The sequence below is a fragment of the Sylvia atricapilla genome, chromosome 5 (genome assembly GCF_009819655.1).
Source record: "Sylvia atricapilla isolate bSylAtr1 chromosome 5, bSylAtr1.pri, whole genome shotgun sequence".
Lineage (NCBI taxonomy): Eukaryota > Metazoa > Chordata > Aves > Passeriformes > Sylviidae > Sylvia > Sylvia atricapilla.
In genome coordinates, this window is record NC_089144.1 from 36,921,506 (window position 1) to 36,947,737 (window position 26,232).

The 26,232-nt window shown below is 40.1% G+C and overlaps 3 protein-coding genes across 3 annotated transcripts in view; 1 reads left to right on the forward strand and 2 right to left on the reverse strand.

The window, feature by feature from the left end:
- CAPS2 (calcyphosine 2) overlaps window positions 1–3,252 on the reverse strand; it is a 28,583-nt gene extending 25,331 nt beyond the window's left edge. The window contains 2 exon segments of the mRNA XM_066318483.1: window positions 747–793; window positions 3,175–3,252. Coding sequence (XP_066174580.1) covers window positions 747–793; window positions 3,175–3,252 — 125 coding nt within the window.
- Window positions 3,253–5,794: 2,542 nt separating this feature from the next.
- On the reverse strand, window positions 5,795–13,565 carry LOC136361348 (protein RIC-3-like). Its single transcript, XM_066319191.1, has 6 exons — window positions 13,372–13,565; window positions 10,709–10,914; window positions 9,474–9,540; window positions 8,273–8,363; window positions 7,065–7,174; window positions 5,795–6,463 (listed from the first exon to the last, which is right to left on the reverse strand). Exons 1-6 carry the CDS (start codon window positions 13,538–13,540, stop codon window positions 6,177–6,179), a joined length of 930 nt encoding a protein of 309 aa, XP_066175288.1. The 5' UTR covers window positions 13,541–13,565; the 3' UTR covers window positions 5,795–6,176.
- A 5,861-nt stretch (window positions 13,566–19,426) lies between these two features.
- On the forward strand, window positions 19,427–25,924 carry LOC136360878 (glioma pathogenesis-related protein 1-like). Its single transcript, XM_066318484.1, has 6 exons — window positions 19,427–19,692; window positions 21,778–22,023; window positions 22,463–22,575; window positions 23,261–23,343; window positions 25,109–25,135; window positions 25,229–25,924. The coding sequence occupies exons 1-6, from the start codon at window positions 19,513–19,515 to the stop codon at window positions 25,453–25,455; spliced, it is 876 nt and encodes a 291-aa protein (XP_066174581.1). The 5' UTR covers window positions 19,427–19,512; the 3' UTR covers window positions 25,456–25,924.
- The last annotated feature ends 308 nt before the right edge of the window (window positions 25,925–26,232 follow it).

Consider the following 26,232-nt stretch of genomic DNA (forward strand, 5'->3'; position numbering starts at 1 on the left):
TATTCCTTGGAAGAGTAGATATCTCTTATGTGCCAAAGTCACTATAAGGCTTTAAATTTTAAAAGCACAAACAAAATTTCCCATTGCTTGTAAAAACTCTTCACAAGAGTTTCTCCGTATTTTTTACTGTAATACTTGTAAAAGCAGTCAATAGCCCCTTTTCTCCTTTTGCAGACACATAAAAATATTCAAGAAAAACAATGTATAAATATGTAAGCTCTGAGTGATGCCCTCTGAAGAGGAAGGAGCCAGGTTCTTCTTGTTGGTGCCCAGCAAAAGGACAAGAGGCAATGGGCAAAAACTGATGCACAGGAAGTTCCACCCAAAAAAAACTTCTTCACCACAGGTGACTGAGCACTGGAACAAGTTGCCCAGAGAGGTTGTGGAGTCGCCCTCATTGAAAAGACTTAGTCGGAAAATCTGGAGGCAATCCTGAGCAATGTGCTCTGGGATGACCCTGCTTGAGCAGGGAGGTTGGACCAAGTGGATCAGTGGGTTAGACCCATTGTGGTCTCTTCCATCTTTACCCATTCTGTAATTATACCTCCACTCAGCCAAATGTAAATCAACTTAACTCCAGAGAAAAAAATGCATCAAATATTCTACTCCATATATAAATCACAGAAAACAAACCTGTGATGATAAATTTAATGGAACACTAAGGTGCACGTCACTACAAATGCAAATGCATTGTTTTAATAGTACAGGCAATTAAACAAGCTGATCAGAAACAGAAACAGACTTACTCTGGTGGGCGAGGATTGTGTGTAGCCTGTCTATTTGGCCTCCAGCCCTAAAAGGATGACACATTATTAGATACCTAGGGGATCCAGATGAAAATACATAGTTCTCACTTTCAATCTCCCCTGTAATATTTAAAATTAGTGGCTCAAAGTATCTGTCCAACATACCTGACTAAGACACTACTAACAAGGGGAAAAAACCAAAAACTCCTCATTGAAGGCTAATTCTTACACATCATGAGACTAAAAGACTGAATATTCATCATAACAGAAAGATTTCCAGCCATTAAGAATCTAGACAGCATCTACAGCAGCTATTAATAATGCATTAAAATAATCCATGTTCTTGAGGCTTTGTATCGTCACTGCTCACAAGGCTTTAGGTCACATTGTCCTTGCTGGTTGGGAACCAACCCTTAAACCAAAACCACAAGACTGACAGTCAGCTGGCTCACAAGGAGCTAGCTCAGACCCCAAAGAACCCCGGATATTTGGTGTAACTGCTTCATCTCAGCTTTACTGTAAGAGACGTGATGATGCTTAGGCAGTTCACTTGGTTTATTTTGCAAAGCTGCATTCCACACAGACCTCCAAACTCAACTGAGCAAGAACATAGCAAGAAAAAAAGACTTGAGCCAAAGCATCACCTATCCCCCCATGCGTTTTGAAAACAGCTAGCAGCCAATCCCTAGGGAAGGCTGCTTGGAGCAAGCACCAAGTAACAATTCACCTAACTGGCCTCCCAGTTCGAGAGAGAGAAAAACAAAACAAAGCAAAACAAAACAAACAAACAAACAAAAACCCAGGGCTAACATTCTAACAATTTTGTTTTCACACTTTTCAGCTCATAAATCTTAGCATCACAGCCTCAACTGCGCAAAATCCTATTTCCAGCGGCGACCGAACATCCTTCACGATGTGAGAGCAAGCACAGGACCGTAACTCCTTTCTCGCCGTGCAGCCCTGCTGGAGCCAGAAGTTCGGCAACACTACCCTCTAGTGACTCCAGGACGAGGCGGCCGCCAGGCTGGAGAGCTGCCCGCACGCCAGGAGCGCCGCCACCCTGTGCTCACCTACGTAAGGCCGCCAAGGCATCAAAAACTAGGCATTACATCTCACATTTATCTTTTCTTCTGCACTATTTAGACTGTGGTGTGGTAAAGAACACAGCTAATTCTAGATGTTAAAGCCTTAATATAATTTCTTTTCTAGAAGTCAACAAATCGGGAAGAAAGCAAACAAAAAACATCGTGAACACTGGGATGAAACACATGATTTCAGCATAATGTTAATTATGACTTATTTTTGCAAATTACCAAAAAAACGTATGGACTAGAGAGTCTAAATTTGGAAACGCAATTGCACAAGAAAAAAAAAAAAAAAAAAAAAAAAAAAAAAAAAAAAAAAAAAAAAAAAAGAGATGAGAGCTTAGAGAAAAAATTACATATTTCTTTTCTTTTACAACCTACACTAAATGCCCCAGATGTTCTTGTTGTCCACAGGTATTTAGTTTTCAAAAACCTGGTTAAAACATTAACAGTAACATCATAACATTGTTGCGTTATCATTTACAAAAGGTCCTTTTTCATTCCAAATCAAACTGAAAAGAAGACCAGCAAGCTGGCAGTCAAACTCCAAGAATTCCTAATGGGGTCATGCAACAATAAGGAAGTGAAATGGGTGCTTGGGGGCTGAGGGAGGATTAGCAATTAACTTTAGTTCATGGACATATTTTCAAAATGTCAAAGTACACAGTATCTGTGAGAAAAATCAACTGTTACTAACAATATTAATATTTACCTCAGCAGTAAGGAAAATATTTGCCCTCAGAATCCAAGATCATATTTGCAGGGACTATGAAAAGTTAGTCCTAAAGTTTCTACTACAGTGAACCTGTGAGGGTTGCACAATTACCCTACCTCAAAGTGTAGACTACTAGAAATAACTGGAAAATGTAATATCCCTTCATCCTGAACACAGAGCACTGAGATTCATTTTTCATGTTGACCTGAAATCATGTCTTTTCAAATAATATTTTGGGGGCTACTTTTACTTTATTGCTGTCTTGCAAAACAAAAACACAGACACATCTGTTGCCAGTCTCACCAACAGTCTTGAGATAGCACACAGTACATGTTGAAGCCTCTGTTGCTCTTACCTGCAAGTATGAGTTCATTCTTAAATTCCCCACATTCCAATTAAATACTCAGAGTAGCAGTTATTCTAGGATAGCTGTTTGTATCGGACTTTCTCACCTTCATTTGAGAAGCTGTCATACCAAACTATCCCTTTCCAACAAAAATATTTTCTTTAAAAGGTGTCTTCTCTATAGAATGGATTTTAACCTCAAACTACTTCTGAAGTATGATTAAAATATTTTTAAAATGTCAAAGTAAAGATGAAAAGCAATCCCAAACCTTCCATTGACTACCTGGCATTTCTTCCCCCTCAATGACAACTCAGCCTTCCTTTGAGGGGATGCAGCAACTCCTTTAACTTCCAAATCCATGCAAATTCAATGACAGCTTTCAGAAAACACTGAAAACCAGAAAACACTATTGAGAAAAACAGGTTGTTTTTTAATCTAAATACTTCTGGGGAAAAAAAAGAAAAGAAAAAGTTACTGCATTAGAAAGAATTTTGGTATTGTCCTCAGCAAACTATGAAATGCTGTTGGTTTCTCTTTTTCATCGCCTCTTAATTTGTCTTTTATTCCTAATGCTTAAGCAGATTCCTGTCCACATTTATGTATTTTGCCTCAGGCTTAACTGCCTCTTTCCCTTACACTTATCGATACCTTCTCATTCCGGTATTACTAATTTGTTACCCCTTGGCAACATCAAGCCTTTTGTACTCTCCACTTAAAACTGCTGCCTGGCGGCTCTCCATCGCTCAGTGTCCTGGGAACATTTCAGGAAGACCGTCCCGGCACACTGCCAGGCTCTGAGCGCTCCAGGGTGACATTCCACCAAATATTCCTGCTCTGCTCCCTTCTCCTTCCACGCAGCCAGCTTTGAACCAAAAGCCCGCCGTTTGGCTCCCATGGTTCAGCCGTTCCATTTCCAAGGGAAAGGCTGAGGGCACTGAGCAGTTCGCACTGCCGAGCACCCTTTCCTTTCCCGAGCAGCAGCAGGGCTGCAGGGGCTGCTCGGAGGCACAGGGCGCCGGGCATTCCTTCCCCAGGGCACGGCCGAGAGGCTCTCCTGACACGGCGCGTCCTCCCACCCGAGGGCGCAGAGGGGAGACAGCGCTGCTGTACTCAATGGTTCACACGCTGAGATTACTTTAATCAAACAGCAGTGCTGTAAAGGCGGAATAGACATTATGAGGTCAGCAGCTGCACGGAAATGATGCATTTTCCCATGCGAGGCGCGGACCGGCGGGCAGGGGCTGTGTCACCGCGGCGGTCCCAGGGCGCACGGCCCGGGCCCGGCCCCGCAGCCCGGTGCCCACGGCGCCCGCCCGGACAGCAGCGCGAAGCGGCCAGCCCCAGCCAGGCCTGGCACCAGAGCTGAGCAAGGTGCGCCTCGGCCGAGCGGGGAAGCGCAACTCCCCATGGCTCCTGCGGAAATACCCTGCCCGAGGCCCGGCCGTCCCTCCTTCCCACCCTCCCGCAGCCCCGCCAGGACAGGCGGGCGATTCCCCATCGCACGGGCTCTGCGCCCGGCAAACCCCGGCAGCTGGAAACGGAGACCTCGAAACTGCGGAGAGAGCGCAGGGGGGTGTTTGTAGCCTGGGTCAGAAATACAGCCATCACCCGAGGTAGCTCAGGGCCTTTCGGACAAGGGCTACAAGTGTCACGGCAGCATCGGAAGACTGGCGGAGGTGAAAGGCACAGCAGTGATGATTCAAACCCTGACATTTGAATCATCACCGGCACCAGCACCTGGAAGAAGCAGGACCGACCTGCACTCAAGCGCAGCACACCTGGCTCCCACTCCATCTCTCCCTCACATCAATAGCTTTGACATTAGTTCACTTCAATTTATTAGGTATTTTAAAGAAAAGCCTCAGGGAAACTGATTTTTTTTTTTTTTTTCAGTTTCGGTTGTCCTGAATGACCAGAGCAACATCAGTTATTTTTTTAAAATCAAATTGTATCCAAGTACCAGTTCTGATTCAGCCGTTCTGTGGTGGGGGGAAAAATCTGCCACCTCTTGAGAAACCCTGGCTCTGTAGTCAATCAGTTTTCCAAAGTTAGGCAAAATCTCACTTGGTAGTTTTGCACTAACACACTGATGCTACGGATGTATTTCTGGATGCTGCTACTTCCAAGCCTGTGCGATCCAGTTTTAGAACCAAACACATACCATTTTTCTACACCAGAATGAACAATTCATTCCATTTCAGTGAGCGACACGATAATAAATTTAGTCCCTTTAAGTACAGTACATTTCCTCCATAAAAAGAAATTCACGTGCTATTTTCCTGTAAGAATAAGGACACCAGAAGAGTTCAGGCATCCTAACTGGCCAATTTAAAAGCTATATAATTAATTATAAAACAGAAAACGTAACAGTGCTGTACTGTCAGACCTACCTCTATGGCAATTCCTGTAATTAAAGGCTGGTAGTATCATAGGGGTGTGCATTAAGTGAACAGAAAAATAAGTAAATAATGCAAGTGTGGAAAACAATTATTCTGGCAAAAGAAAATAAATGCTTTTCCTAACACTGACCTAAAAAGGCCACCATCAAGTTGGCATAATGTATTGAAAAAAGATCCCATGCCCCAGAGTTCTTGAATGGTACATAGCAACACATCTGTTAATTCTGATGGAAATGAAAAAACAGGAATCAAAAGCTCAGATTCTATGGTATTAAAATAAATGTGAAACAGGTCCAGTGTAATATACTAGGGATTAAGTTGACATACAAAAACTAAACATCATTACTCAGGAGACTGCAAATTCAGACATCATTATTTTCATATAGTGTCCATGGCTAAATTCCTCTCTCCAAATAAATAAAGTTAACTATTAATGAGTATCAAAAACTTAACCCACATTGCTTTTCACACTCCCAGAGAAAAATTTTCCACAAAGAGTTGAATTCATCAGTGCATGCTCTTTAATGAACTCAAGAAAGTTACAGTTCAAGTGGCATAATGCTTTCTAGCTACAATTATGAAACATCTATTCTTTATAGTTGCAATTAGAAGATATTTTGATGTTTTAGTGAAGCATCAGATATAATTACAGTGCATTATATACAGAGTACAGAAATATTTTTATAGGGAAAAATAAATAGAAAAAATATGTAAACATCCTGAGTAAAATTCTGCTGCCACTGAAGTCAGTTACAGAATTGTCATAGATACAAGCAAAGGCAGTATTTCACCCCTCTTTTTAAAGCATTTAGCAGTGCACATAACTTCTTTTCAGTTTAAAGTGCATACAACATTATAAAAAGAATTCATAAGCTTTTGGAAGTTTTACATATTCAGATTCCATTCGTATCTATTGCGTCTCCTCAGTCCCATCTCTTCTGATTCAATGGCATCTTTGCTTATCATTTCTTCATCTTCAACATCTGTCTCCAATTGATGTACTTCACATTCACTGTGTAATTCATGCTCTTCTATTTTGTAATCATTATCAATATCCTCAAGCAAATCTTCATTACAGTCATCTTCTCTGTTGTCCATTTCTTTCTCTTGAGAATGTTCAGCAAATGACTGAATGAGATCTTCAAGTTTCTCATTACAGATGTGTCCAAGATCTTAAAAATTTCCCAAAAATAAAGTTTACTGGTAAGGCTCTGAATTTCAGGGTCAGTTTAGAAGTAGAGTATTTTTTAATTAGGTCTTTTTTTCTCTTTTATTAAGAATCAAATAATCCAAAAATTCCCCCAATTTCTAATGGACTATTCTTAACATTTAAGACTTTTTCTGGGCTATTGTGCTGCTCTTGGAAGTCTCCAGTTGAAACTAACATGAAATTTGCTGTTTAGTGTTTTATGCAAGCATTACTCACAGCCTCAGAGGTCCCCATTCAGAAATCCTTTGCCTAAAGTTAGTCCAGTACCAACAGACTGCTTAGCAATTTATGTTCCAAAACCCTGTTTTATCAAAACAGAATGTGACTGTGTGGTCCATCCCAGTTCAATGTCTTGAGCACCTATTCTTAAATAAATCATGATGCATCAAAAATTTAAATTTGGATGCATCTTAAATAGGAAGAATTCCAGAATATATTCCTCCAGAACAAAACTAATTCCACACAAATTACCTAACGTGCAGAAGCTGAACATTATTATAGTAATATCTATTTATTCTTTTAAAATAAAAACTACTTATCTATCTATCTGAAAATTAAATTACCTTTCATCTTGTTTTCTGATTTATCCAATCCACTTTCTTTCATCAGTCGTCTAATTGACTGGAGCTGTGTCATAATTTCATCTTTCTGCTCACATGCTAAAGCATTGACACTAGAATAAAAAGACAACTGTTAACAGCTGAAAGATTATCTTGGAAGGGTGTGCTTGATAATAATACACTTATTGCAATATTTCCTTCTGTGCATAAATTCCACAGTTAAGTTTGTGAAATGTTTAGCTCAAGCTTCCCTTTGAGTACTGTCTCTTGAGAAGTGGGGAGGCCATGACATCAACTACTGAATGTCACTAAACTCTAACATTGGAGCCCCAAGGGCCAAGGCCAAGTAATGACTACTGAAAGTAACAATTATCCAAAGTACTGTTAGTAGTACAACAATGTCTAATTACAGAACTTGAGGGTTTGAAGCCCTTCTCATTCAAGATTTTTTAAATTTCCTCCTCATTACTACTAAAAATTTGATAGGCAAACTGGCCAGTGAATTTGCTGCTTAATACTGGTCAGCACATATCAAGTTCACAAGTACACTGAAGAAACAATCTGGAAATTCTGCATGTTTAAACCTGTGTTTCATGAAGGATGTCAGTCTAGAAAAATCAACTGTATGGATATTTTTATTTCTAGTAGATAAGTAAAGCTCTAACTTCTTAAGAACAGAACTTCTCTAAAACTACAAGGAGTTTTTATCCTACTGATTCATTTGTCATACTAAAACAGGCAAGTTCTATTTCACTGAAATACACACACTCCACAGATTCATTTCAAAACACAAAAATAAGCAGCTATACCTTGATAACTACTTTTTTCTTATAATTACATCTAAAAGAAGAAACTCAGTTTGCAACCAACATCTAATTCCCACAAGGGCTTCCAAATGTTACAGTTTATTTTCACTATTAGTCTCCTTGGTCAATACTAAAGTTCACCATGTTAGGCCACAGTAACACGATCATATGTCTTCTGCATTTATGTTTGGTGAACAAGAAGAGACAGGAGGTATCTGTGAAAAAGTTCACAAATGGCAGAATTGGTATTAACTGCAGAAGGCTACAAAAACAATAAGTAATCAAAGAAGGTTCCTAAAACTGTTCCTTACCAATATATAAGGATAATTTTAAGAACTCTTTGTTAACATTTTGATGAATTTCAATATATAGGAAACAACACTGAGATTTTTTAGAAACACTCACCAGTTTGAAAGTGGATCCAACTGAGTCAATAAAGAATTTAACATTTTCTCTGTCTGTGCTAGATGTTGCTCCAGTTCTAAAAGCTGATGCTCTAACGAAAAAAAAAAAATCACACACAAACAAAAACAGTACAACAAAAACAGAGGGAGGCAGGAGAGGAGCAAGAGGGGGAGCAAGGGAGAAAGAACATTGTAAAAAATTTCTTTATCATATCATTAGGTGATTATTTTTAATTTTTGTTGGACAGATTCAAAGCCAGAAAGCTTCTTTCATCTATAAAATTCTACAATATGAAAAGGGAGTGGTGGGGGTAAGAACAGAAGCCTTATTATGTGTGAACAGAAGTCCTTTCCACCCAGTAACCTATCTCCAATAGTGTCCAGAGAACACCTTTGTAGAAACTGAGCAAGAATGTGGAGCTCACCTTCCCAGTCTCAAAAACCATGTAGCTGCCAAGACTTCCTGAAATGTAAGTGCTGTATTTATACTCAATATGCTTTCATGTGTTTATCTATTCACACCTTACAAATATATTTAATGCTTAATGCACTTAATCAAGACGAGTCACTCCTCCTAAAATACAATTAAACTTTGAAGAAAGAAGAATGCAACATACAAGGATGATGAGTAGGCAGTGTAGCAAATCACTGCTGAACCTCATTACAGACCTGGTGTATATAGACACCAAAAGATGCTGCTAGTTGTTAAATTCACTAAAAACGTGTCTATACAAGGGAGGAAAAGGTATGAAAACAGCATCAACTTTGAATGTTTGTGACACATTTCTCATAAATGGTCTCCATAATTGTTTAGCCACACCCTCCCACTATGAATAGAGCTCAGTTCTAAACCAGATCATTATATCATTTTTAAATACCCTGTTTATTTAATTATATCCCACTTAAACTGAAGAAAACTCAACAGACCTTACGTGAGAAAAGCATCAGACATTTTAAAGGTAGAGAATCATACTGCATTACTAGAGCTGCTTTAAAGAGCATTACATCTGGAGAATTTAAACAAACCTCAAACAAGCATTTCAAACATTCATAACAACAAAGTGGGTTTTTGTAGATTCCTAACTGCTCTCAGTAACTTGAAAGATTGCCTTCATTTAGCTAGATTGGATCAATGAAAACATGTTTTATTCCAGTAGGAAATAAGCATTTTTGTTGAACATATAGGTAAATGGGTATCTTACCTGTTTCCTTTGCTTTGTCTTCTGTACTTTTTTCCTTTTTGGAGTGACTTTCTTCATGTGACTTCATCTTTAAAAAATACAATCGAGTTAAACAACTTCATCACTATTTGTGTACTAAAACCAAAACTGTTTAGTGAAAGTAAACAGCAACCATGAAAATGTGCTACATTAATGAAACTTTTTTTTTGTGATTCCTCCTTCCTGTCTTAAACTAACACTTCTGATTTTAAGAAAACACAACATGACTGGCTGTAAAAGAAAGCAACTGCTATTTCAAAAAGGAGCAGAAGAAATCTTCTAGGTTACTGGATCCAGTCTCCTATCATTAACTACGATATAGAATTTATTTCATAAAGTAATAAAGATACTATCATAAAAATATTTACATTTTAATCCCACAAGCTCAAACGTAAAGAATTGTAACACACAAAGTATGATTTTCATTTTTAAATTTCATACTAAACTGGGCAGCCTCCATACTCATTTTGCTAAGCTGTGATATTTTTCTCATACACAAAATTAACATGAACTGACTCCAGAAATGAGGATGTTGTATCCAGTCTTACTCCTGTTCATTTTTATTTTCCCTGAGGGCAAGCAATAATATTCCAGGTGAACTCAGCTTTGTAAGTCCTGTAGTATCTCTTACTATAAATAATACATTTCAAGACTGATTCCTTTTAAAAAAACAACTGATCATGTGTTCTCCTTTTTGAATTTACAAATGCTAGAAAAGGTATCCCATAACACAAATAAACCTGCATGTTGCAACTGCATCATCAAATGAGAAGTCCAAACAAAAGGTCAAGTCTACTCACTGTTCTATCTAACTGCTAATCATAGATCACTGCTCTGCAGGAATTGTCTGCCTCCTTCCCATACTCAATCTCATTCTGAAGAATGAAAAGGAAGTGAAACGCTGATGAGACTTAGGTTACAGACTCAGGTAGCAGCACTGTTTAGGTTCTCAGATTCTCATTTGAGGCTGCAGGGTGAGTAAGATTCTCACTTCTTCAAGCGTCTAAAACTATGTAAGCCAGAAGCCTTCATATGTAAGAATTAGATATGGTAAAATCTTAATTTTGGACTTCACATTCAAAGTCAAACAGAGCAAGAAATGGCTTTTGGACAACCATATACACGGGCTCAGAATTAGAAAAGCAAACAAGCCAAGCAGTTACATGTCCTCCTAACTAATAATAATAAAATAATTTAATGCTTTTCCTATGGTTTACCTTAAGAAGTTTGTATGCTGCAAACATTCCCACTCCAAGAGCATACAACGGCATGAGGGTGAACGCTAACTCTCGACCATTTCCTCTCGTCCTCTCGCTTTTTATCTCTTTTTCCATTGCAGTTTTCATCTGCTGAAAACTCTGGTAAGTATGACTGTCAGAATTTCCTGGATTCCGGTGAACTTGATTAACTGTCTGAGGACCACCTTAAAAATGAAATTGAGGGAAAGAAAACAAAGTAAGAAATAAAATCATGAGGCCACAACTGAAATTAAATTGTTTTCTTCTTGTGTAATCATCTTTGTTCATCACTCTTCTAAGATGGTGTGGACAGCCTTGTATCCACTTAAGATTTAAAATTATTCTTACATTAATAGGATGCACAATTTAGACTAGGCAGCAAAAACTCCCAAGCCAAGCTTGGTTTCTTTAATGTACAATTTTTAAGCTTCTTCACAGCAACACTGGCAAATTCTCAGCAAATCACAGAAAGATAGATTTAACAAGAAACAATTTAAATCTTCAGTTTAAAGCATACTCAAAGAAACTATTGATATTGCTAAAACCAGCAAGTAATATTTTTTCCTTTGCACCAAAGGAACTGAGTTAATTACAAATTGAATTGTCTGGTCCCAGGAAAAAAAAAGGTTTTCTTGAAATACACTGTGCTTCTGCTTTCATTATTTTGACAGTAAACTCAGTTTTACACAGATATTCCCACAGGCTTAGAAGTACTGTACCTTTGCAAATCAAATATTTAGCAGAAGATTATACAAGAACCAAGAGATGCAACCTTGGAAGTCAGAAGTATTTTTGCATGTAATTTGCCTGCCAGAACAGGGAGCAGATGAGAAAACAGCCAATGTCATTGCTCAACTTAGGAAACAGGTTATTTGGTAGTTAAATCAAGGGTCATGGGGCACGCACCAACGGAACAGTACCATCAGCTGAAGAATGCACTTGCTTGCAGAGACAGACAGCAGGGGACTGGGGATTGTGAAGTTTTACACCCATGTCTCAACCGAGTAACTAGACTTAAAATTTCAAACTTAACATATCAGAAATGAGTATGGGTATGGCAAGGTTCACACTCTATAAAAACTCCCAAACAAAAGACCATTATGCAGATCACTACTTATCAGTAAGTACTGTACCATTTCAGGAACTCTCAGTAACATAACCCAAGTGTGCAAAGTACAGCCACGATCAGATAGAGGAAAAATTAATGTTACACAAAACCTAAATGCTCTAGCTGATACAATCAGAACTCATGCTACCTTCATTATTCAATGCAAATTCAGGCAGATGTTGTCCTTTCAGGATTAGTAGGTTTAGACTTGCTAAATAATCTGGAAATCACATTTTATATTATATGTATTTTTCCACTTTTCAGAATATTTCATATTGATTAAGTTTTACATTTGCACTCACTTTTTTCCCTATTTTAAGTTCTATTTGTTTTTAAAGTAAATGAGAAGTTTCATTAAAATAGTTACTATCACAGAAGAAAAAGATTTCTACAGATCATACAAATAAGAATGTGGCAAGGGAAACATCTTCAGGCTGGAGAGGAGGGATGTTGAATCCTAGTGGAGTGCAGTGTCCTGCACCAAGATTATCCCACAGAAGAAATGGCAAGGTGAGTTACTAGCCAACCAGGAAAAAACCACCCAGAGAGGTGAGAAGATCTGTCTGAAATTTATTTTACTCAGTGCTGGGCTAGTTTTTCAGTAGAATTACAGGCATGTTAAGTGGGGGTTTTCTTTAGGATTTGGTTTAAAAATAATTTGATCTATAGGGAATATACAGCTACCTTATAAATAAAAAATAATGAGGCGAAACAGGCCAGGCAAGAGCCTACGAAGCACAGGAAGCTTGATATCAGGTGGGAAGAACGTGGTAGCAGCTCAAGCTTCCAGTTTTCTGCCAGCAGAGAAAAGCAGAGACAGATTTGGAGGATTAGAGCAACTACCTATCTCTTGGTTTGAAACACGTTGGAAGGCATCATCAAAGAATCACAGAGCTACCTCACAAAAGCAGGCTTTTTGTGATTGTCAGAAACAAAGGTGTACCTCTCGGCATTGAGCTAAATCGTGACATGCACTGGCGTGGCTTAACATACATGGATACCACTATAGCTCCTACAGTAGTAAACTCTGTAAACCATTTACTGATGCCTTTTCTAAACAAGCATCTTGGACTCTTTTTTAATATACTGCCGGACAGATTTTGTATGACTCTGTGCGTATATTTACTAACAGCAACACTCGGCCTCCTTATCGCAATTGATTTTTTTCCCTGTGACACCGCTCAGCTCATCTGTTCCACTGTGCCCCTGCGGGCACTGCTGGTCACCCCACCCCGCACTTCCAATCACCGGGTGTTTCCCGCACTTAGAACAGATTTGGTAAGATAACACAGACAAAACACAAAGCGCCGGCGAACCAGAACTGCGAAACACGGCAGGAGGTGGGGGTGTTGAAGGCGCACACAGGCCAGCTGAAGCGGTCTGACCAGGCCTCTCCGTGCACAGCCCGTGTACGGCCGGCGCCTCTCTCCGGACGAGGCAATCCCCCTCGGCTCCTGGCGTCCCCTTCGAGCCCGCCCGAGCCCGCGGCGGCTCCCGCACGGAACCCCGGCCGCGGCATCGCCCCGGATACTACCTCTGCCGTGCTGACGGGGATCGTAATGGCCGGGGCCGGCCTTGCCGCCCCGCGGAGACCGGCCGGGCCGCCCGCCGCCTCCTCCCCCGAACATCCTGGGCATGACGACGAAGACGCAGAGCACCAGCACGGCCGAGACCAGCACCTGCTGCACGGCCGACAGCGCCATGGCGGCCGCCTGCCCCGCCTTCCCGGGCCGCGCCTTCCCGGGCCGCGCCCCGCGCCCGGCACAGCGCCCCCCGGCGGCGCCCGGCACAGCGCCCCCCGGCGGCGCCCCGCGCACGGCACAGCGCCCCCCGGCGGCGCACGGCACAGCGCCCCCCGGCGGCGCCCCGCGCACGGCACAGCGCCCCCCGGCGGCGCCCCGCGCACGGCACAGCGCCCCCCGGCGGCGCCCCGCGCACGGCACAGCGCCCCCCGGCGGCGCCCCGCGCACGGCACAGCGCCCCCCGGCGGCGCACGGCACAGCGCCCCCCGGCGGCGCCCCGCGCACGGCACAGCGCCCCCCGGCGGCGCCCCGCGCACGGCACAGCGCCCCCCGGCGGCGCCCCGCGCACGGCACAGCGCCCTCAGGGCCGAACGCGCGGGACTGCGAGGCGCTCTGCGGCGGCAAATGGAAATGTTTGCTGGAAAGGCTTAAACAAAAGTGAAGAAGACGCAGAAGAAAGCAGATGTTTGTTGTTCAGTCCGCTTAGTGCCACAAGAGGAACATGTTAGCAATGGGCAGCTAAATGATGATCGTCCTGAACACACTTGGGAGCATGCATTTATTCTGCAATGAGTGTCCTTTGCTTGGGTGCGTTTGAAGCTCGATTGGCAGATAAGGGGAGGAGTGGTGATTTTGGAAGTCATGAAGTTTACAAAAGACACCACACGCAGTTTTAAATGGTCAGGAGTAGGAAAACCAGGAAAAGTTATGACTGAAAATATGGCTTGAAAAAAAAAAAAAAAAAAAAAACCCAAAGGCCTTAGGGAGAAAAAAGTATTAGCAGCCAGTGGAGTTAATTGCAAACTCCAAAAAGAAACTAAGAGTGAACTGAAATGTATGGCACCAGTAAACCTAAGCAATAAATTACAGTATTAAGATATAAAATTGAGCACTTTAATGGTAAACATTCTGAAAAACAGTCATGACTGGAAGACAAATACAGAAGATCATTCATGTTCAGGAATCAGCTGCAGAGAAGTAAGAGGTACTAGAATGAATTACTGGCCAAGAATTGGCATGTTTACCTCATGAAGCTGTCTCTGTAAAATGCCCTGATGTGTATTTAAAGTCATACCATAGGAAGAGTATTTGTTTCCAGAGGCTGTCTTAAAAGTATTTATATTTGTACTATTGAATCTACAGTATCTGTGCATTTTCAGTTTCAATTAATTTTTATGTATCAAATCTAAATCCTTTAAGCCTGTTCAACAATAAAACCCCAAAAATTTCATGTTTAATTAACGTGCCAGTGATTCCTTGCCTGAAGACAAAACTGCATTTCAAATATTTTTTCAGTTGCTAGCAAGTGCTCTTACAAAGTTAATTTTCAACACTGAAGGGAGGAAAAACTTGTCTATGAAATTAGTTTCTATTTCTGTGTGGCAATAAAAAAGTCAATTAAAATAAAACACAGGTAACTTGCCTAAATAAGGGAAAGTATCTCTTCATGAAACTCCAGAAACTGATATTTATCTGCTTATTGCTGACTGGTTTTATCTGACTGCTTAAGATTTTTTTGTAACTCTACACTGCTCAACTATTTCACCTTTCATGCTGAATCGTTTTTAGACTTGGGATACAGCTTTGGCACAGCTTGCAAGGGCATAGACAAATGAACGCATTTTTGAACATAAGATATACTTAAGTAACAAACATCTGTACTATCCTAATTTCACATCTGTTGGAGAGAATATATGAATTGGAAGTCATGAAGTTTTTGATGTTGCTGATGCCATTAAATTGGTATGGTGAGGTCAGATTTTTAATTTTCGAAGTGCAGGACTGTATTAAGGTTTGTGGTTGTTACATTCAAGTAAGAGTTGTCTTTGGTAAAATGTCCTGGTTAGTGCCTACCATATAAATCATTACCATCTGTCAATAACACAGAGGTGTACATGTGGTAGCTCACTGTCTTTTTTAATATCAAGCAATGATTGTACTGCATTACCCCTGCACCGGCTCACCTCAGTACCATGTACTATAATTCGCTCTTCTTGTTCACAATATCGACCTCACTGAAAGCCTCACTTCTCATTTCACTGCATGATTACTACATGAACTTCATAAAATAATAATTTCCAGTTCTCTAGTTACCAAGCCACACAGTTCAGAATTCTTTAAGTCTGGAGATGCTGTTCAAAGTAATCACAGTAATTGCAGAATGTCTGTGGGTATGCCTTAGTAAAAATGTTGATAGAAGGATAGAATCCTACCCAAGTAAATTTTATTCCTTACAAATTTCATTAAAAAGTATAGAAAAAAAAACCCAACAAAATTTATGATATATTTCTGATTTCTCAGTGGTAATTCTTAGAAACTTAATGCTGCTGAGAAAGTAAAGGTTTCTTTTGAACCCTTATTAAGTTTATTTATTCATTCTCATGTTGAAAGAATAAGCTTCGCAGTAGATTCAGTTTCATCTATGAACAAATTACATGATATTTCACTGATCTAAAACAGATGATAATTTTAATATCAAGTAGATCTTATCTATTAAAAGCAGCTGTTAAATTTCTTATCTCAGTGTTCAATGGTGCTTAGACTGCTCTCTATGTAAATTACAGATGAAAATACTGTGCAGTTTATTTACCGAGAAATTGTTACCAGACACAATGGTATCTATGCGACTCTTTATTTAGTAAGCTTTGGACTGTGACATGAACATACCAAAAGTTACCAGAATCATTTATGGAGCATTTTCCTTTCAGCTCTTTTTGCCTTTTCTCACTTACTTCTCTTCAGGTGTTAATTCTTGTTTTCTGCCCCAGGTTCTGCCTATAATCAACCCAAAAGCAAGGCTGGAAGATTTAAGTTTTGCTGTTTATTTGACAATAGATTTTTTAGAAAGCTAGAACTAGACAATCATAGGAAAGTATTTTCATTTTTTCTGTGGCACGATAAATTATGAAAAATTACTTAGCAAGGTAGCCTTTGCATTTTAATAATTGCATACCTTGTCAACCTTGTCTGCATAGAATTCTGGAGAGTTTTGCACATTTCTCTTAAAGTGATATTCACGTTTAAACTTTCTTTCCCTTGATTGTTTGCTCTTTTCCTGTTATACGCAGTTAAGTCACATCAAAATGTTCATGCATTTCAGGCAACATTTCAGGGAAAATCACAAAGGAAACTAATCACTGGAAAAAACAAGCAGGGTACATGGGTTAAACACTGTGAACATGTAGAAGTGTCATCAGAATTGATAATCAAAGACCATTCACGATCCAGGAGCAATCGTGTTCTTGAAGACTCCGACTCAAAACTGAAAATGGGTAAAATTTATTAATCAAAAATGGATGGGCTGTGTAGACCTGTTAAGAGAGCCACAAGACTGGAATCTCAAAATGGTGGAAATCTCAAACATGTATGCGAGGCTGTTAGTCCTTAACCCAGTTTTGAGATAACACTGTTTCAACATTAAGATCCTTTTCAAAAAAATGGTTGTTTGATGAACACAACTACTTCTGTCATTTATAGCTGAAGAGTTGAAACTTTTGGGAATGTTCAAGTCAGTTTGTCAGTCTGAGGCCTGTACCTTCTTATTGAGGAGATACTCGGTTACTGAGTAAAGCTACTATGTCTGAATATCTTCCAGAAATGGAATGTATGATCATCCAGATGTCCTAGGTACAGAAGGAAACATTTTTACATAATTCATTACAGTTTCATTAGTCATATGCAGAAGGTATTGGAAGAATTTCCTCAGAAAAAGCATATGCCTAAACTGTAATGCCCATCTTCTCTTAAGTTTGGCAGGCAACACTCTTCGGTCTAAAAATATGCAGTGCCAAAGCTTTCACACTTAAGTTTACAGGAGTAATCATCCAGATCGCTTCAAAATTAAAGTAAAACTATCTGCAATCCAGTCCCATACTAATGGCCTTCTCTGCTAATTGTGAAACTGTTTACAGCCTCATTATTACAAAATAATTTTAGGATTTTTTAGCTTTTAATGAAAACAAAATGTTTTCTTACAGAATAATTCTCGTAGAAATTCAATACCACCACCATCCTGTCCCATAATCTGTTTTCTGCTCTGGGGTGCCATTGTGTAATAGCAGCAGCAATGCATTTCAGAATATCAGTTTATTCATAGGTCTGGAAGGACAAGTGATCTTGCAGCTGCCTATTCCTGTGGACAGAATAAGAAAACCCAGCAGATCCACCCCATTTGTTCAACTGAACCTAGTTAAGTCAAGGTCAGACCTTCTCTCCCTAACACAAGGAACAATATTCTGCGGGGAAGCTGACGATTTGAGAACAAAAGTAAATGTAGTTTCACAGATTCCCAGGCATCATGGATATCTGTAATAGGCTGTGATTCACCAGTTTTTAGTCCTCTGACTAAATAGAACATTAGGGGAAAATTATAAATGTGAGGTTTTATTTTTCCAGCCATTTTGAAGTAAAAAGCAGGTCAGAAGTGTAAAAGTGGGATTTAAACATGGGGAATTTTTTGAAATCATGAAGCTGTAAAACTTCTTGCATGTACGCAGCTCATGGTGCTAAATTTCACTTGAGATCTGTGGAAGGATAGGCAATGGTTTGTATTGTCCAGACTGTATAATGCGATATCCAAATCCCAAAACTTAATTGTCAAGATCCACTGCTTAATGCTGGCAAAAGCCTAAAACTCTCTTCTTGGGAAAATACCAGATGCTCAAGGGCAGGCTGAACTTCTGCTTTAATTATAGAGTCACTAGATGGAGCCAGAAATGCAAGAAAGCATTTTTTACCTGGACTATCCTGGACCCATCAAAATTTCCTACTGCATAAAATCTCAGTTCATTTTCCAAACACAGAATTTCAACAGCATGCATATATAAGTGCAAGATCACTGTCCTGTTAAATTAATGGTGCAGTTTTTAGTGTGATGATTTTTTTTTTTGTGCAAACTGCATGTATTTGTAATGTAATCATGGTTTTACATTGTCTGACCAGCAAAACTGAGCAGAGAATGAGACCCATTAGCATGTTTTACAATCTATTTGCTACAAATTTTCCCTGTAAACCTACTAAAACTGGGTTATAAGACCTTAGCTCTTGAAACATGGTTCTTCTTAAGCTCTCGCATACTTGTAAGATTTGATTTAGGTTTGGGGAAAAAAAAATCAACCAGCCTGTAGAACAGTTGGAGAGACAATACAAATGCCAACACATACCATCCTACAGCCCTGAGAAGTGATCAGACCTGGAAGGTTATACCAGTAGTGCTAATCCTGTAGCGCTTTCCAAGAGCACAGGAAGCTGCTCCAGTGATTCCAGGCTAGCAGGTAACAGCAAATAACTAAGGAGGAGAGAATCAACACATTCTCAAGCTTGGGGTTTCCAAATTATTTTTGTTACACACCAAACCAGGCTCGAATGTCTGTTCTGCACTAAGGTGCTGCTCAGGAACGTTTTGGTTTTTTCCCTCCTGCTAAAGCACAGATTTGCTAATTCTGTTTATTTCTTGAGTACTTCTGATATGGAAGCAGTATCCTGTAACATAATTTTAACTGGTATGACTAAGCAGTACTATTGGAAAATCAGCTAAATAGCAGATTTCTGTTTTGTCAAAGCTGCATTTTTTATGATTGATGCAGGTTTCAAGAAAGCTGTTCGGCAGCATCTCTTCAGATAAGACCAACAACCACAGAGTGGTTTGGCAGTCACCCAAGACGGAGCACACTCAAACAAAAGACAGAAGTATACTTGGAGTGTTGCTTCTTGCTGATATGCATGGCAGCTGCCTGTTACATGCCTTACCCTTTGACTGCCAGCTGTGATGTCAGATAGAGTTGTATCTAGTTAAGCAATTGCTCTTCACTTCCCGTTTGACACTTTCAAGTGCTGCCACACCCGGAGGACAACCTGTGAAAGGCCACTTGCCGGTATCATGTCTACCTAAGAGATTCTTCATTTTAAAACTTAAGAAAAAACACTGGAGAATTATGAAAGTCACATTTTTCTTTGCTACATTGTCCTCACTGGATTTCTTCACCTTCTTTCATGCTTATCTGCAATACCCCTTGCCTGACATAGAAGATGCAAAGTTCACTGAAGATTGTGTGAGAGCTCACAACACATTTCGATCCAAAGTGAATCCACCAGCCAGCAATATGTTTCGCATGGTAAGGTGTTTGTGATCTTTTTGAAATTATTATAGATTGGGCTGCTGATTTAGCCCATCTTATTCTTCGTTTGTACTGTGCTATTCTTGCCATTTCAGTTAATGATTTCTGTAACATACATGTTGGTTCTTTGTATGAAACGGAAAATATATTCATTTTCACAGTATTGTTCAATTTTAATAATTTGAAGGGAATTTCTTTATTAGCACAAGGCTTAGCGACTCTCACCTTCAGCCAGAGCACAGGGCTGTGTTGCAAAATATAGTGTTGAGTCCTCAGTATCTCTCTTTCGATCTCTTTTTCTATCTATCTTTCTAAGAGAGATAGTAATCTGTTTTATATCAGGTCAGGTTTCATACATGGAAGCTGTTTGGCTTTTAAAAAGTTTCTGAGTAGGCAGTCTGCAACAGGATTTGCTGAAAATCTGTCATCTCCAGTTGTTTCTTCTAATTTGGAATATGAAAATCCCTTTTGAATAAAGGGATTTTCCAGGGCATCCATTTAGATGCCTGATCTTCATTTCCTGTAGCAGGGTCTGAAGAGTAGGCCTAGTGATATCTAGGCTGAAAAGCAGAGCTTTCTACAAATACAGTGGGTATCAGAACAGGTTATGGGTAGGTCACACATTGTTCAGTAGAATACATAAGGAAAAATGTGTATAGCTAGGTGAGGGAGGTAACCCCAGTCAGTGCATGTCACTTCTCTGAGCCCTCCAGCAGTGTTGCATAGCTGGAAAGGAAGTTAAATGCATAACCACATGCAGAGTATGAATCATTTTTACAAATGGAAGCTCACAGTAAAGGGATGAGAGTACCTGTGACTTTAATTTCTTGCCATCTAAAAAATGATATTAAAAAAGCAAACTTACCTGCTCAGACCAAATACCCGGCAATTCTGGAATAACAGCTGGAGGACTATATTTAAACCTCCTGAACCAAATGTGTACTTACAGGATGTCCAATTATGGTACTTACAAACTCTTAATGGATTTTTTTTTTCCAACCTTGATGTCATGAAGGTTTTTTTATCTCTTCTAGCATCACATGGAAAAGGGCTGCACAGCCTAACTAATGTCTGGTCTTTGTACTGGAAGACACAAGTTAATGCTGTTTATTTACTTATTTCACACAAGATGTCCAGGTATCTCTGACTGAAGCTGCAGAGCACTCTCTGTTGCTATATGAAAGCTCTCCAATCTTGAAGATGATCATCCTACTCCAGGTTCTCTCTGGCCTTTCTAGTTCTAGTGTACCTTTCTTGAGGCAGGGTGCTGTGCTGCACACAGCATTTAATGGGACTTCTGCAGAAGTGTGATTATATATGTGGTTTTATTCTCCATTCCTTTGCAAAGAGTTTTGAATACTTTGTTTGCTTTATAATCTACCACTTTCAAGTGGTAATAGCCATCTCCAGGAACAGGAACTCAATTTTTTTTCACATCCCTTAACTTGAATTTCCCTGTGCTGATCTTTACCTGTCAGCATAAAATCTACAAGTCTGCCAGACTGGTTTGTTAAATTTTCACATGTGCCTCTTTGGATGGGAGAGTTTCCTTCTCAGCCCAGCAGAGATGAGTGAGTCTTTTATTTGCTTTGTCCAACTGCTGAGGAGGGAGAAAAGAGGCAGAAGGAGCTGCAGAAGGGAGCAGCTGTGACTCTCCCTTCTGTCTTGGCCAGCAGAACAGAATTCCTATCTGGCCAGGTAATAATTGCCAAGTGCAAATCCCTGGACAGCCAATATCTGCTAGGCACAAAGTCCCACGAGCCCCTGTACAGCTGGAAGTTTCACATAGTTAGCCCCTCCTGGTGACACAGCTTAAAGACTGCACTGCAGCTCTAAATATATTAAAAGGTGAGATACAACAGGACAGTGGATAGATCCTGCATGTCCTGCAATAGCTAAGGGAGAAAGAAAACAAAAATTTGTTATGGGAGTAGAGATGTCAAGTGAGAGAAAGAAACTGAATGCAGGGATGGGAGGTAGAAAAGGGGAAAAGAACTTTTAACAAGTTTCTGTTTAAAAATGTCTGACTCCAGCTTAGTCACTGCAGTGCAGGTTATTGTACATTTTCTTCCTTTTCTACAGTCCTGGGATGCTGCTTTAGCTAAAACTGCCAAAACATGGGCAAAGAAGTGCATATTTGACCACAATATCTACCTTAAAATGCCAGGAAAAATGCACCCCACCTTCCCACTTGTTGGAGAAAACATCTGGACTGGCACAGCCCGCATCTTCTCTGTGGATGCAGCTCTCAGGTCCTGGTTTAATGAAGTCAGCAGCTATGATTTCAGCACCAATACATGTACTGCTACGTGTGGTCACTACACTCAGGTGAGTCTTACATGCCCAGGGCTTTATAGTCTAACATATGGATAGTCCAATATGTATATAGTCTAATTTGACTAAATATCTGAGTACAGGCTTGGAACAGATTGCTTTGGAACAGGAATTACAGGGCTTTGCACCCCCTAGTTTATTGTTGCATGAGATTGGAAATTAATAATATGAGCCCTAGGCATGTCAAGTTCTACTTCCAGCAATGGTGAAAAGGGATTATCCCCTGGCAATTTCACATTTACAGAGGAGCCAGATAATAAGTGGAAAAATGGCTGTCAATCCATCCATTTGTCCCAGCTGCCCTTCAGATTAAGTTGCTCCTGTGTCAGCTGATTTAAATTTCCCTGAGATACTTCCCTTCTCCTTCTTCCCTTAATACTGTTGCTTTGGCAGTACTTGAACAGTGCATTACTTACTTCCCTTTGTCCTACAGGTCGTCTGGGCAGAGAGTTACAAAGTTGGCTGTGCAGTTCACTTCTGTAGTAAAGTTGAAAATCTTCCAGGACTGTTCAATGCTGCACATTTTGTTTGTAACTATGGACCACCGTAAGTTTTTTGTTGTTTTTTAAATACCCCAGCTGATCTGGTATCAGATGCCAACAGCGATGGGTGCAGTTGTAACAAATTTCAGAATAAGCTACATTGTCATGTCATTTGTCCAAAGCCATTGGGAACAGAACCTACTGGACACAGCTGGGACTGCAGAAAATCTCAGTCTAAAAAAAGGCAGCAGACCAGTTCATAGCTGAGATCACTCACCATAATGCAAATGGTGGAAGAAAATCTGTTTTGACTTCAGTCTCTGCAAGAAAAGTGGGAAAAGTCTTTGCACCCCCTAGTTTAATTCTGCATGAGATTGTATCTTTCTCTAGCCCTACACAAATTTCAAACAAGACATTGTGATTTAAGAAATAAAAGGAAGACAGTCCTCTAGTTTATCTGGTACCTTGCAGTATTTCTACCTACTTTTTACAAGTTTGTTTTTTATAATCCGGGTGGGTAATGAGGGACTAAAGGCAAATTCTTATATGCTTACAATAATACAGTATTGCCTGAGAAGTCACATTAATTTCCAGTGGCAGGGGTCAACTGCTCCTCATGCCAGTGAGAGCTTTAATCTATTCTAAAAGGAATTTCAAACAATTGCAATGGCAAGTTTTTTGATTAGGGTATTCCCTCCTCTTGATAGCTTTTCAATGACAGCTACTAAAATACTGTTTCTGTTTTGCAGGGGGAATTACCCAAGAAAACCATATAAAGAAGGACAGCCATGCAGTAGATGCAGTAATGAGAAGTGTGTAGACAAGCTCTGTGGTAAGACCAAAGTGATCAGTATGAAAATTGCATAGCAATAGAAGTGGCATAATTAGCAGTGCAAAGACAACAAGAAGTCAATTTGCATTTGTTGCACCATGCATAGTGGGCCTGTAGAAAACCACACAGCAACTGTACCAAACTCTGGGAGGAATAGAGTAAGAAAGAAATAATTGAAATACTTTGCTGTTGAAGGCTCTCAGAAGAAGAAGCCAGAGTTTCTGATGCAAGGAATTATCAATTAGAATATTTTCTCCCTTTTATCTGGTCAGGAAGTCAAATCCAAAATTTTAGCCCCACCAAATATTCACTGTCTAGTTCTTCTCTCCCAGCAGAAATAGGAAATTTACCTTCTGTTTTTTTTGCTTGTTTAGCATGTCCCAAAACATTTTCCAGACAACTGTATTTCTGAACTAATAATAAGACTGTACCAAAAAGCACAGTTATTTCTAGCTTCCACAATTTTCTGAAAAACAGCAGCGAGACCTTGTTTGTGAATCTTTTCCCTACTATGATCAGTGTTATCAGAGTGCTAGTGGAAAATAAGTAAATTAACAGTAACAGAGCTCAGAATGCTCCGGACATGAGGGGATTTTAATCCAATCATGAGGAGCAATTAATAAAAAACCCGCCTTTGGAGCAGGCCTGTGACAGCTGTGGGATGTCTGGCTGGCGCTGGCAGCCGGCGTGGGGCTGAGCTGGCACATCCCACTCTCAAACCCTGCAAAGATGCAACAATGAAAGGAGTGTAGTTGGAGTAAAAACCTCTCTGGGGTGGAGGTGCTTCCTGCACACCTGCTGCCTGGGCCTGGGAGAGAAGTGGGCAATGGTGAGGGGCTCAGCCTGCTCCCTCCTCCTTGCCTCCCCTCTAAGGAGCCAGAGGGACTCTGTGCTGGGTCTGTCTCTTCAGTGTCAGGGTGTGGGCACAGCAGGGACACAGCCTGTACTCCATCACCGAGTCTGCTCCAAACAGCAGTGGACCTTTATGTCAATTCACCTAGTCCCAAACTGGGCAATGCTTTAAATAAACAGAGATTAAAGGAGGTGCAGCAATGACTTAAATAATTTATGAAGTTTTTAAAGAGGTTTAATGGGGATGGTCTTTACTAGCCAGGCTCTAGACAGCTTCAGCTGTAGAAATTATTGAGCATTTGGTACTCTTATTTCATTCTGTAATATCCTGGCTGACTCATCTGAAAGTCTCAGACTGATGTATCACAGGAAAACTAGAAATATCTCAAAGAAGAGGGGGAGGGACAGGAGGAACAAAGTATTTAAAAGTTAAGTGCTAAGTCCTACCACCCACTTTCACCATTTTCTCCTATAGGCAGGCCAAATGAGGAATTTCAATAGGATGCACACAGGCAATCCTGCAAATGCATCAAAACTTTTAGTAAAGGTATACTTCTGTGATAAATTGGTGGTTATATTTGTCTGTCTGTAACTACTTAAATTTGGTATCTGTAACAGTTTTAAATAAATTCCATATTTTGGTGTTATTTTTTATTCCCTCATCTCCATGACACAAATTCTTCCTGATACAGCTGGTTTTTTTCTGCTTGTCTTTTAATGAAATAAAAAATATTAACTCCACACCAGCTGGGAGTCCACTTTTGCTGGCCTGCTTCCCCCTTGCAGGATGTTTTAGACATTAACTGGCATCACCAGTTCAATCAGCCAGGCACCAGCAAAGGCTTAACTCTTTACATTAAGAACCACCATTTAATGGTACTCACATCACTTTCCTCTTCTGATCTCTTTGCAGAAAATGCAGAACGTGAGAAGCTGATAAGTACGTATCAAATTCTTCTTAATGGCTTTCCTGTAAGTATTTCCTGTAAGGCTAAGACTAGGTCCTAACACCTGTCTCTTCACCAATTTTTAGGTTATGCCAACTGGTATCCAGACTGGGATACACAGCCCCAGCCACCACGTCCCCATCCCCCCTGGCCTCCCGTGCCATCACATGTCCCACCTGCTGAGCATCCACGCCCCTCTTGTGACCAGTACTGTCTTAGTGTTTTAATTTTAAGGCCACTTTTTCTTGTATTGAGTGCTGGTGCTGTACTTCTAGTACAACAGCACTTTCCACACACTTTTTTTTATGAGTAATGGTCAATTCAGATACTGATTGTGATCCTATTTCTGTATTACTCTCACACGATTGGTACACATTTAAAAAAAAACATTTGGTCATCTCTCATTATCCCTGCAATGTTTATCTATAGAAAAGGCTGCCTCTTCACTCAAGGCAAGATATAAATGGCTATGCATAGAGGTAGTATAATTTATTGGCAGTGGCTGCAAGATGCTCCTTTGTCTATATGAGCCTCTTAGCTTTAGGGGTAGGTTGCTAGAAAGACCACAGAGACTAGATATTACTCCATGTGCTAACAATCCCCTGGAAGCCTGGGACATCACAAAGACATGTCTGAAGTGGCACACTGTATCCAAAAGAATCAATAATTCATCTTCATTATCCTTCAGTTATCCCAGACACAATTTTCCCTAGATAATGGAGATTTAACTGCATATATTACTTTTTATGAACAGGAATAAAGCTTACCCGTTGCTATATTTAGCCTATGTGTGTTGGTGTCCATTACTCTATTGTCACTTGCACTATTCAGTTCTTCTCCTCTCAGTAATCCTTGTTCTCCCTAAGTAGAAGAATACCAGGGAAAGTTGACAGTATGGATTAAAGTAAAGTGTCAATGGGGAAAGGTTAATTTTAAGATGTGGGATGGTGAAAATATCCAAAAGGCAGAGTAGATGGCAGCCATTATGAGCTTTCAGATAGCATGCAACAGAGACAGAAAATGAATTAGGCTCAGGAGAGATTCTGGTTTAGAAATGGAGTATCTCAGTTTCATTTAAAAAGTCCAAACC